Source organism: Eschrichtius robustus, chromosome 14, assembly GCF_028021215.1.
Source record: "Eschrichtius robustus isolate mEscRob2 chromosome 14, mEscRob2.pri, whole genome shotgun sequence".
In the NCBI taxonomy this organism is placed as follows: domain Eukaryota; kingdom Metazoa; phylum Chordata; class Mammalia; order Artiodactyla; family Eschrichtiidae; genus Eschrichtius; species Eschrichtius robustus.
Genome location: NC_090837.1, coordinates 15,553,439 through 15,566,913, shown reverse-complemented (window position 1 = coordinate 15,566,913; position 13,475 = coordinate 15,553,439). Strand labels below are relative to the sequence as shown.

Sequence of the window (13,475 nt, the reverse complement as noted above, 5' to 3'; positions counted from 1 at the left end):
CAAGTAGCCAGGGATGAAGGTCTGGCTAGAGGAAACCACTAACATGGGGGACTCGGATCTGACCGCTAGGACTTGAAATTGCCACAGAGGAGATGGAGGATGGGGCCTCCCCGAGCAAGGATGGAGTGAAATACGACCCGAGTCACTGGATTCTGACCCAGACCCGAAGGAGAACACTGGCCTTGTTTCCTAGCTGCTGATCACGAGCTAGGAAATTCATGATTAGGAAAAATAAGAAGGCAGGCCAGTTGTATGTGACTTCCAGGTCTTTGCTTTCTGCCCCCTGGGGCAGAAGTCCACACAGAAAACTAGGACTGTCTTGGAGGCAACAGGAGCGCCGAGCACACAGCTCCTGAGGGTGAGTTAACAGGTAAAATTCGGGAAGAGAGGAAACCGCAGGCACCAGATAGCCTCAAAGCAGCGAGCGGCCAATTACCCAAGCACACCAGCAACCTGCTTCAGGGGCCGTGCTGCAGCTCCCCTGCGAGCACGAAAACGACCACCAGACACCCGCGAAAGCCATCCTCCAGAAACAGCCACGAACTACCGTCCACGGGGATCCGAGTTTTGCTTTTAGTTTTAATTTTACAAAACGATGCATTTTTTGTAAAATAATTCAAATAATACACAGAATTATACGGTAGTAAAAATTCCATCAGCCAAAAATAATCACCTTTAAAAAACAATAATAATAATCACCTTTAATATTTAGATAAGTAACTTTCCAGATGTGAATGGGTATATGTGCATAGATACAGACACACATTACATAAAACTGTATATAATTTATATATAAAAATCATCACATGATACCTTCTGTTCTGTAACCTCTTTTCCCACAAAGACATGGCCCATTTTCAAGTGAATACATGGGGTCAGGTACAGAAATGAGGCAACCACGTAGAGAAGAAAGAACGTCATTTGGAGGCTGGATGGACACGGTTTAAATCCAACCTTGGTAATTTACTAGCTGGATGGCTTTGGACTCACTGACCCCTGGGAGTCTCAGGTGTATGAACTGGGAGATGATTAAACTGCTTGGTAGGGTTGTTACAAACATCAGCAAGTACCCAGTTAAACTATATATAATTCGTTTGCGTTTTTGGGGGGGGTTTGTTTTTTTTTGCCGTACCACGCAGCATGTGGGATCTTAGTTCCCCAACCAGGGGTTGAACCCGTGGCCCCTGCAGTGGAAGCAGGGAGTCTTAACCACTGGACTGCCAGGGAAGCTCCATTTGCATTACTTTTTAAATTCCACATATAAGTGATATCATATAATATTTGTCTTTCTCTGTCTGACTTACTTCACTTAGTATAATATTCTCTAGGTCCATCCATGCTGCTGCAAATGGCAACATTTCATTCTTTTTTATGTCTGAGTAACATTCTACAGTGTATATATACACCACATCTTAAACCAATTGTCTGCTGACGGGTACTTGGGTTGTTTCCATGTCTTGGCTATTGTAAATAATGCTGCTATGAACATCAGGGTGCATGTATCTTTTCAAATTAGCGTTTTTGTCTTTTCTGGATATATACCCAGGAGTGGGACTGCTGGACCATATCGTAGCTCTATTTTTAGTTCTTTTTGGAAACCTCCACACTATTTTCCACAGTGGCTGCATCAATTTACGTTCCCACCAACAGTGTAGGAGGGTTCCCTTTTCTCCACACCCTCTGCAGCATTTATTATTTGTAGACTTTTTGATGATAGCCATTTTTATTACTAATGTTCTCACCTGCTTAAGGAAAGAAGGAATTACCAAGCAGCTATTCTAATTCCATATTCTGACCCATCCCACCCTCTTGTCTAGCACCTATTCAACTTTGGAGAAGGTGACAGTGCACAGGGGAACCCTGCCACATCAACTGGCATGCCCAAGCTTCCTAAAATTTCCCTAAAACATTTCTATTGCCTTAACCTGAATCAAAATACATTTCTTGAGGAGTACAGCCATAAAATGCGAGAAACACACAGACACCCAAACAACTATCAAATGAGTATCTGAATTTCATTAAATCTTTTTAAAAAATAGCAAAGCAAATACAAGGGAGAGCTGCTTCAAAGAAAAAAAGATTAGGGGAAAATGATCATTCAACTGAATTTAAGAAAAATTCCATTTCCTCACCCAAACCCTTATTCAATGCACAGCTGAAGCTGAAATCTTATAACGACAAAAATGGCAAGATTAAGGTGAAAATGCCATAGACAGTCAGACTGGAAGTTAATAGGCAATATCCCCTTTGGAGAGTATTCGATACTATATAACAAGGGCATTAAAAAAGGTTGATTCCTTCTACCCACTGATTCCACTTCTTGGGAGTCTTTCCTAATAAAATAATCCTAGATATTAAAGAGAAAAAGAAATAGCCGTAGGCATAGATTGTCCTCGGATTATAATTTATAATAAGGAAATGCATAATAAGGGTAATACATAATTAGGGAAATATAAAAAGAGAAAATATCCAACCTTATCAGGATAGTTAAGTAAATTAGGACGCACTTACCAGGTAGAATTATAAAGACTTTAAAATTTGTTTACAAGAGTTATAACATGAGAAAAAAGCTTATGCCACATGCTAGGGAAAAAAAAAAGCAGACTGTACAACTGTAGCTACCACAGGACTTTAAAATTATTTTAGAAGACACATGAAACCTATGTATTATTCTTAAATAATGTTGTCAGTGACTGAGTTAGGTGAATTTTTTTTCACATCGCCTTTGTACCGAAACTTATTGTAATGAGCAGGCATGACTTTTATTAAAAAGTATTCTTTTTCTTTAAAAAAAACAAAAACAAAAACCAAGCATGAAAGAGCAAACATGAGAGCAGCAGCAAGTTAAACAGGAAGGGAATAAAGATCTCTAGATTCCCCACACTAAGTCAGCAGTATTAAGTAGATAAAAGAATTCCCTCCCGAGAACCGGCCTCTCAATGTGCCTCTGAGAAGAGGGAGAGGGGCAGGGGAGGCCAAGTGGACAGATTTGGGGAACCTTGGGGGCAGGCAGAGCCACAAACTGGGGGTCCCGAGAACAAGCCCGTTCACATCACCCTTCCGTGTGGGCGCAATCGGGTTGGCTCTCCCAGCCTGATCTTAGGAGATGAGAAGCTCACACACGTAGCACTAAGCCAGAACTGAGTTGCTGGGCACCCAACAGAACCCCGGCTATCCTACTCCACCAACAGGGGCCAAGAATGGCCAGGTCCTGACCGGAAGATACTCACCTGGAGGTAGATTGCTGCCTCTTGATAATTCATCTCCCAGTTGTGTCCGGTGAGGCTGGAGGGGGAACTCTCGCCCCCTGAGCTCAGACTGGGGGTGCAGGAGTCGTGGACGGCATATGTGCCTCCATCTGCATTGCAAGAGGAGATTCACTTACAACCCAGGCTTAAGAGAATAAAGACACCATTCACCAGGAGAAAAGGATGGCAGTCACCTCGTATGCTCACACACATATCCTATTAACTGTAAGTCAACGCACCGTCCCGTGTTCTAATGACAGCAAGAATTAGTATGCCTAGTTAAAAATGTTTTTCTTACATGGATGGACACGAAGGGTATTATGCTTAGTGAAATAAGTCAGACAGAGAAAGACAAATACTGTATGATATCACTTATATGTGGAATCTAAAAAATAAGACAAACTATTGAATATAAACAAAAAAAGCAGACTCAGAGAACAAACTAGTGGTTACTAGTGGGGAGAGGGAAGGGGGAGGGGCAAGATAGGGATAGGGATTAAGAGATACAAACTACTATGTATAAAATAAATAAGCTACAGGGGTATATTGTGCAGCAGAGGAATATTTTATAATAACTATAAATGAAGCATAACCTTTAAAAATTGTGTATCACTACGTTATACACCTGAAACTTATATAATATTGTACATCAACCATACCTCTATTTTAAAAAGTTTTTCCTTCTCTTGTTAAGTGAAAAAAGCAAGTACAAAAAAAGCACATACTGTATGCTATCTTTTGTGTAAGAAAGGGAGAAAACAACAAGAAAACACAGAGATAGCTACTTAACAAAAGAAACAGGAAGAACAAATTAGAACTCGATGAAATTGATTGCCTACAACGGATGTAGGGAACACTGTAGAAGTCACTCAGAGGGAGTGATCTTTTTGATTACTTTTGACTTTTGGAAGCGTGTTAATATACTACCTTGTCAAAAAAATAAAAACAATTGGATTTTTTCCCTGGTGCAGTGTCCTCTGTGGCTTTTCCCTGCTGACATCCATGCCCTTTTCTTCCAGTAACACAGCCCCACCTGCTTTTGAAGAACATCCTCTCCCTACCTTCTGTCCATAGTCTTTGGCTCTGGCCAACGCCACCCCTGGCTCCCAGGCAGATGATCCAGTGCAATGAGATCCCCTCATCCCCCCAGGACAGGCATTGGCTCAGGCAGCGGTGCTGACCCAAGCCCGGCCAATGAGGGCTGAACTTGCAACTTTTCCTGGACCAGCTAGAAAGGAGGGGTTCTTTCCCTGTTGCTGCTGGCGGCTGCCTCTGCCACGACCTGGGGAAAACCTGCCCGAGTTACATCCCTGGGATCAAGCTGTGCCCCAAATCTACCTCGTAGCGTTTCTGAAGTCTGAGCCCACAAATATCCTTTTACACTTAAGCCTGTTTGAGTTGGGCTCGTCATAACACTCAGGTGTCTCCACTGACATATGCAATGGCACCGAGAAATGACTCTCAGCTTTTTAAATTTATTGGGAAGAAGAGAATCTAGGATGAGAATTTGGTTCCCCTAACCCACATTCCGAATGACCCACCTATGGGAGGATAAATAATCAAACATTTGGATAATGAGTCATGCACAGTGGCAGGGAGCAGATGTGTAAAGCTCACAACCAAACAGGAAAGGGGAGGAAACTGGCAGGGTTCAAAGGGCTGTTGGGTCACAACCGGTCCTTCTGACTTTGAACTGCTAAGCAAGGGCAGTCAGGTCTGCCCTCTGCAAAGCTCTTCTCTACCGATTTTTAAATACTTTTACTGAGATATATTTGACACACAATAAACTGCACATACTTAAAGTATTCAATTTGATATGCATTGACATGCATACACACTAGTGAAACCATTACTAAATACAATCAAGGTAATGTATCTGTCACCCTTTCAAGCCCTCCTCCCCATCCATCCATCCTCAGGCAACCGCTGATCTGCTTTCTGTCACTATCAGATGAACCTGCATCTCTTAGAATTTTAGGTAAACAGCATCACAGTACGTACTCTTTTTTTGTTTGGTTTCTTTCACTCGGCATAATTATTTCTAAATTCATCCATGTTATGTGGTGTATCAGCAGTCCATTCTGTTTTATTGCTGAGTAGTATTCCATTACATGGATGTACCACAGTTTATCCATTCACATTTAGACTGTTGCCAGGGTTTCGCTATTTCAAATGAAGCTGCTATGAACATTCATGTACAGGGTATGGTATGGACATAGGCTTTCATTTCTTTGGGGTAAATACCTAGGGCTGAAATAGCTAGATCATACATTTAACTTTTTACAAAACTACCAAACTGTTTTCCAAAATGATTGTACCATTCTACATTCCCACTAGCAGTGAATGAGAGTTCCAGGTCCTCCACATCCTCACCAACAATTGACATGCTCAGTTTTTTTAGTCAACTATTCTAAAAGGTTGTGATGGTACTGCATTGTTTTAATTCCAATGCTTTTACTTTGTGCTTCCTTAGTGACTAATAATGTTGAGCATCTTTCCATATCTTTATTTGCCATTTGTACAACTTAACTGAAGTGTCTCCAAATCTTTCTTTTACCTTTTTCTTTTTTTTTTCCTTTTTTTTGGAAGGTTTTTATTTTTTAAAAATTAAAAAATTATTTATTTATTTACTTATTTATTTATCTGTTTATTTATTTATGGCTGTGTTGAGTCTTCGTTGCTGTCTGCGGGCTTTCTCTCGTTGCAGCAAGCAGGGGCTACCCTTCGTTGCGGTGCACAGGCTTCTCATTGCAGTGGCTTCTCGTTGTGGAGCACGGGCTCTAGGCGCACGGGCTTCAGTAGTTTATCTGCTTATTTATTAGGTTATTTTCTTCTTTTTGAATTTTGAGAGTTTACATAAATATACGACTATTTATCTCTGATTAATATGTCTACTCCAGTTTTGATTATTTATTTGAATTAGTGATTATTGTAGCTTTTTCCATTCTTTTAATCTCTTTGTGTCTTTTTTTTTTTTAAAGGAGAAACATTTTTTTTTTTGGTTGCACCAGGTGTTAGTTGCAGCAGGTGTGCTCCCCTTAGTTGTGGCATGCAAACTCTTAGTTGTGGCATGCATGTGGGATCTAGTTCCCTGACAAGGGATAGAACCCAGGCCCCCTGCATTGGGAGCACAGAGACTTATCCACTGCACCACCAGGGAGTTCCCTCTTTGTGTCTTTATATTTCAACTTTGTTTCCTGTAGGCAGCATAGAGTTTGGTTTTGCTCCTTTCTCCCAATCCGAAAAACTCTGCCTTTTAATTGGAGCATTTAGATTATTTACAATTAAGTAATTACTAATATGATTAGGCTTAAATATATCATCTTGCAATTTATGGCATATTTGTCCCACCTGTTCTTTGTTCTCATTTTCTGCCTTCTTTTGGATGACTGTGTATTTTTTTATGGTTCCATTTTATCTCCTTGTTGGCTTATTAGCTACAATGTTTTCTTCTGTTATTCAGAGGTTGCTCTGGGGTTTATAGTATACATTTTAAATTTATCACGTCTACCCTCAAGAGACCACTTCATGTCTAGTATAAGACTCTTACAACAGTATAGTTCTTTTTCTCCCCTCCCAACTTTGTGCGTCTGGAAGCAAAGGGACTTCCAGTTCGTAAACCTACTCTGGATTGAGCTCCATCGCTAGCATGTGTAACTAGGACAGTCTTTCTGGAAGGGACTGCACCAGTGAAGGATATAAGAAAACTAATGAGTTAACACTACTTGCTCTGTGCTAAGTGCTCCATGCTGACTAACTCACGTAATCCTCACCATCCCATGAGGTACACACTAGCATAAATCCTACTGTACGGAGAGGTTAACAACTTGCCCAAGGTCACACAGCTGCAAAGGGCTGAGCCAGGATTTAACCCCAGGCAGCGCCGCTCCAGAGCAGCTGCATTTAACCACTATGCCATACTCCCACCCTCTAAGAAAGAGAAGTCTGGGGTGAAGGACAGCAGAGAATGGTTTTAAACTAGTGGTAGCAAATACTTATGGATGGCTTATTACGTGTCAAAATCTGTTCTGTGGCAGATTTTTTTCCCCAAAGATAGCCACAGCATTATCCTTCATACTACATGCTCTTCTAGAACCTGCCACCTCCCTACAAAGAGGTAGAAACTATGTCTCCTCCTCTTGAAACCAGGTGAGGCTTTGTGACTGTCTTGACCAACAGAGGATAGAGGAAGTAATGCTTATGACTTTCAAAGCTAAGTCGTAAAAATGCTTCCACCTTTTTCTCTCGGGTCTCTTGCTCTGGGAACGTAGCCACCACGTTGTGAGAGAGGCCCACAGAGGAGCATCAAGGCACCCAGTCCACAGGCCAGCTGAGCTGCCAGGCGGCAGCCAGCACCAACTTGCTGGTCAGTTGAATAAGTCATCTCAAAAACAGACCCCCCAGCCCCCGTCACTGTGTGCAACAGAAAAGCTGCCCCTCCCCCAAGCCCTGCCCAAATTGCAGATTCACGAGCAGAATAAATGACGTTTTTGTCTTAAGGTGCTGTGTTCGGAGGTGGTTCGTTATACAGCAATAGATAACTGATACATACCTGAGTACTTTCTACCAATCAAGCTATTTAATTCTCACAGCAATCCTATGAAGAAGGTAATATTATTATTCCCACTTCAGACTTGAGGAGATTAAGGTGCAGAAGGGTTAAGTACCCTCCTGAGGTCACGCAGCCAGCGAGAAGAAGGGCTTGGATACCAAACTAGGCTGGTTAGCTTCTAATTGGTAGGCTGCATGCCTCTCAAGGATTGGAAACCCGAAAAGGAGGACAAGGTAGTGCCGAAAGGATTAAAAATACAGCAGCGGTTCCATCCCTCAAATGGAGTAACAGGTAGAAGGCGGGACATCTGGCTGCAGTCAGCCCTTGATCATTCTGGTCCTGCTCTACCAATGCCAACATTCCCCAACTCTGATCCCAGTGTCCACTTCTGAAAGAACTAAGCCCTAGGCAGAGACAGGAGAAGGTCAAACCACCTTCCTCCACCCGCTCACGTGGACCAGGGAAGCATGAGCCAAAACGTGACTCCCAAGTAGGAGAAAGATGCCTGCCGGCATCTGGATGGAGCTGGGAGCTCGTGCGCCTGCGCCTGTCCTCCACGACCTTTGCACAGCACGGCAGGAGCCAGCGCCCGGGACACAGCAGTCCTAGGTCGAATAAATAACGGTGGTGGTGCGGGGTGGGCGGCGACAGGCTGGCACAGATGGCAGCAGACATTAGTGCCATTTTCCCAGCCCGTGCTAGACATAAGCGTCTGCAGGAGCCCCTGCCTTGGAGACCCCCATGTGAGCCTTCCAAGCCCTTCTTCTCATGTAGGGGTCTCAGGAAATTGATCCAGCTTCTGCCTCCTGCCCGGGCCCATCCTGGTGGGGAGAAGGCACGTGGTCCTCCTCAACTTCTCCCCTTTGCCCCCATCACTTACACCACACACCACTGTGATGGTTGGTGGGGGGGGGGGGCGTGGGAACGCTACAGCATCCCACAGTGCAGGCCAATCCTTGCCACTTCCACCTCATTCACACACTCACACCAATGGCTTTTGCCTGGGAGCAGGTGACCCTTGGTATCTTGAAGGGCCCTGGTTTGGGTGACAGTCTTCTCCCCTGATGCACAAACAACAATTCCATCCAGTCTCTGAAATCCACAAGGACCACTGGGACAGGGAGAGAGACCAGCCTTCCGGCTGCCTTGGGAGGACAGTCCTCATGGCCGGAAACCTTTGACATCACCTTTTTTCCCCCACCCCTCATGGCCTATAAGTCGCCAGGTCTGGGAGGGTCTCCTCTCTCTAATCCATCTCCACTCCCCACGTTCACTGGAGCCTCCTGCCTTTCACCTAAAAGTCAGCAACAGCCTTCAGGCTGGTTCTCGCTGCCTGGGCCTTTCCCGGCCACCTGACCGCCGGGGAGTCTTGCTGCAGGATGAAGTCGGTCAAGCATAAATCTGATCGTATCCCTCAGCTGCTTAACAATCTTTCAATGGCTCGCCCTTGGGAAAGACTCAGACTCAGCAAGGGTCTTTAGGATCTGGCTCCCGCTGCATCTCTCTCCATTTCCTGTTCCTTCCCAAACTCCTAACAGACAGGTAGATCTTCAGAGGGCAGCTGGTGACTGCCGAGCACTAGGATGCCGGGGCCCTCACGCAACAGCGAGCATCACAGAGACAAAATGTATGCTCTCTAGTCACAGATCACACCTGGTGGCTGGCAGGTGTGAGGAGACATGTTGTGAGGCTACAAAGGGCAGAACAAGGACTTGGGAGGAGATGGTAGAGGACGGGCATTTCCGCCAGATCCCAGGAAGGCTTTTCTAACTACAAGAGCTGCCCCTGGGACTTCCCTGGCGGTCGGTCTGGTGGTTAAGACTTCACCTTCCAATGCAGGGGGTGCGGATTCAATCCCTGGTCGGGGAGCTAAGACCCCACACGCCTCGTGGGCAAAAAAAACCAAAAACATAAAACAGAAGCAATATTGTAACAAATGCAATAAAAACTTTAAAAATGGTCCACATCGAAAACAAAATCTTAAAAAAAAAAAGAGCTGCCCCCCAAATGCACTGGGCAGAGGGGGCTTTAACTCTCTCATGTCTGATTTATTAAAACTAAGTAAGCACGAAGCTCTGGTGGAGCTGGGTACATATGTACTTGTCATTTTATTCCTCATGTGATCTGTACGTTAGAAATAATTCTTAATAAAAATATTTTAAAACCAACAATGAATGGCATTGTTCTACTCGCTTGTTTGATGGGCATCCCCAGGGGCGGAGTGCAGCTCCTAGGTGCTGGGGGCGCTGGGTGGGGACTGGAGGTACCTGGGTAGTCCCTGCCCTCTGGGGGCACCTGTCTGCCGAGGCAGCATGTACGCCATCAACACGGGGCCTCAAGAGGAGGCTTCAACAGAGGGAGGTTCCCCCAGCAAGTGGCAAGTTGGACCAGCTGCCTTTGCGATTCACAGCATCTATGAATTCACAGATACATAAAGACGGTGACGGGGACAGGCAAGGGGGTGCAGATGGCTTTAAAAATGACTCCCAACTCATGAACCACCCATGGGGCCGGCCATGCCACAACTGGTGCAGAGCCCAGCCGCTTGGATGCTGCTGGTTACCAGAAGCCTTCCACCAACACTGCCTCGCTGCACCGAGAGGGTGACAGGGTCTTTTTTAGCACACACGTCCCTCCCCAATCCTAATTAACCTCAGCCCCACAAATCTATGTAGCCCAAACCTCAGCTTCTGCTGAAATAACAAGCACACTTACAGGGCACATTCTGTGTGCCAGGCTATTCTCAGCATCATATATTTATTTATGTATTTACATAAATTTATATATTTCTATAAATTTCATACTCACAATAACCCTGTGAGGTAGCGACCATTATTGTGCCCATTTTACAGATGAGGCAATGGAAGCCCAGAGAGATCTGTGAACTTGCCCGGGTCTCACACATCTAGAAGGTCAGCAGGTTCTGTGCTGAGAGTTCCCACGCTAAACCACAGAGCAGGGTTTAGCGTGCTCTATGGGCTATGGGGCTTCCCTGCGTGGACTTGAGTACTTTCTGCTGCTCATCTTAGAAACGATGAGTGTCAGGTCTGGGGTCTTAGAAAGGATGATGGTCAGGTCTGGAATGGATCACAGAGACCACTTAATTGAATGCCCGTCCCTTAGAGATGGGAAACTGAGGCCAGGGAGGGGAGGTGTGCCTGTGTAACAGGGCTGATCCATCAGAGAGCCAGCTCTAGCACCCGGGCCTCCTGGCTCCCCGTCTAGAGCTTTCCCCACCACAAACAATGGTCACTCATCCCTCACTAGAGTAATGTGGACAGTGGTGTGACGCCCACTGTCTGCCACTGTGTAATTGCTGGTGCACAGCTGTGACACAAATCAAAGAGAGTAAGCCACTGGCCTACTCCTACCCACCTGGGCCAAATCTGCGCTTGCTGGGAGAAACAGCGGCCCCCAGGTCTCCAGGTAAAAGTTGATGATGCGACTTTCGGGGCATCCCCTGCACAGGGAGTCTGGACAACAAGGTGGTCTGGAGGGCTCTCACACAGCAGCCCAGGTCCAGCCCCCTCCTGTGATCAGGGACCAGCCCTCACACCAGCGGTTGTCAGAGACCACGTAAGAATCAACATGTTCGACCTCTGACTTTGGCACCGTACTCGCCCAGAGCAGGGTGGGTGTCTCCAGACGAGCTGGAAAGGCAAGGTCAAGGCGTACCGCAAGGGCCCAGCTGGAGGAGACGGGATGACCTCACGACGGGGCTGTCGGGGAGCTGGCCCTCCGCTGCCTCATCCAGGAACATGATGGCTGGCCCTCGCCTCTGCATTTCCGTCTTTCCTGAGAGGCAGCTGGCCCGGAAATGGGAGGGAAGAAGGAGGAAAAAAAAGATACACAGCAGCGCAGGAGGGTGGGAGCGGCAGTCTTCTGGCTCCCACAGCAAACCAGCTTCTCCGCTCGCAGGAGAAGGGCCAGAGGAAGCTGAGCAGGAACATTCTTGGCGACCAGGAAGATCCCATTCGGCGCCTCTGGGGCAAGTGCCCCCCACCCCAACCCCCAAAGAGAAACACTGTGTTCTGCACTTCGGGAGCCCTGGGCAGAGAACTCTCCTGTGAAACCAGCCTGCAGCCTTTTCAGGCCCACCGACCTTCGACCTTCGCCACTAAAGATTTATGCCTCACCAACCCCTTAACTGCCCTCCCTGCCTCCTGGCAGTCAGCCCAGGGAGGGGAACATAGAGGAGAAGGAACAGAAAGAAACTGCTGAACTGACAGGCACTGGAATACAGAACAACAATAACAACAACAGAAGAACGGCCTCCAAGTAGGAGAGAAGTTCCCCACGCAGAGGACAGGATGACCTGTTCGCACAGATGGTAACGCTTCCTCCAAGCTGATGTGACAGGGCCCAGACGCTCCCTGCAACACAGCTGGCTGCTTTGCATGCAGCCTCTGAAACGAGCCTGTGGGGAATCCGAGACGTCCGTGCGCTGGAGCACAGCGTGCAGCCGCATCCTGGTGGCACTGGGTAAACAGAAACAGTTTCCATGTGCCGGCTGTAAAGCGGAGCCAGGGAGGAGAGGGAGAGAACGGGCAGGTGAGGAGGGCTTCTGTGACCCACCCCCCCCCATCCAGCGAGGGCAGGGTCCACTGGGGCTGGGTGAATCACTGCGGCCTTCCTCTGGGGCCTGGGCAAGAGGTTGCTTTGGATAAAAGGCATATGAGCTCCTCGTGGGAGGTAGTTCTGATCGGAAAGACTGCAAGGCAGTGGCTGTTCTTGGGCAGGTTTATACTGAGGACCCCACCCCATTCAACCCTCCCTCCTTTTCATTCTCATTCTCTTACACATACACAACCTTATGCATTCACACACACACACACATCCCGCACATCCTCTTCAAGACATAACGTAGCCCTGAACACCCAAGTTCGCTCCCAGCTGTGCCCCTCCCAGCCCTTGGTTCACGATCTTGACCCCCAGAGCCTCAGTTTCTTCATCCACTAACCGGGACTGGTGCCAACTGTGCACCTGGGCATCTGAGAAACAAACGCGAATACCCACAAAGCACTTGGAGCCCTCCGGACACCAGTGCCCACCAGAATGACAACGAGCAATCACCCAACCATTTGCCAGTTGTCGCTGAGAGCCCCACTCCATGGGAAAAAGCTTGAAGGGGAGAGGAAAATAAACCAGAGTGACGCTGATGAGTTTTCCAGGCACGGCGTCGCCGCCCTGCTTCTGTGCCGGCTGGCTCTTTAAAGGCCCCCAGATAAAAATCAGGCAAAAGACACTACACCGAAAGAAAGCAGAGCGCACATTTCCTTCTGCTCGAGACTTCTCTGCTGATGACTGATTGCAAGATGGCCTGGAAGGCAGACCCGTGTCATCAACCCACGTTAGGAAAGGCTGTAAACCCAGGCAGAACCCCGGGCAAACAGACTAACCTCCACAAAGGCGAGAGCTGGCGTGCAGCCCTCCCAGTTGAATCGCTGGCCTCAGGCCCAAAACCTGTCCTGCCAAAGGCTTAAGCCAGAGGAGGAAAGGAAAGATGAAAGGCTCACCCAGGCCGGTACTGGGTCAAGCACTGTTTTAGAAGGAGGAGTAGTGGTTTGGAAGTAGCCAGGGTAACGCCCTGCGCCACCTCCAACTCTGTTTCTGGCCAGCTGACAGGGACATAAGTGGCCAAATCCAGAGGGATTCCCTGCAGATACACAAGGCCA

The 13,475-nt window shown here is 46.9% G+C and overlaps 1 protein-coding gene across 2 annotated transcripts in view; it reads right to left on the bottom strand.

The window, feature by feature from the left end:
- The window catches only part of TPCN1 (two pore segment channel 1), a 63,366-nt gene that overhangs the window by 29,679 nt on the left and 20,212 nt on the right, over positions 1-13,475 (bottom strand). For both annotated transcript variants that reach the window (XM_068562338.1, XM_068562339.1), the window contains exon 3: positions 3,231-3,358. In XM_068562338.1, the coding sequence (XP_068418439.1) occupies positions 3,231-3,358 (128 nt within the window). The remainder of the gene's footprint in view (positions 1-3,230; positions 3,359-13,475) is intronic.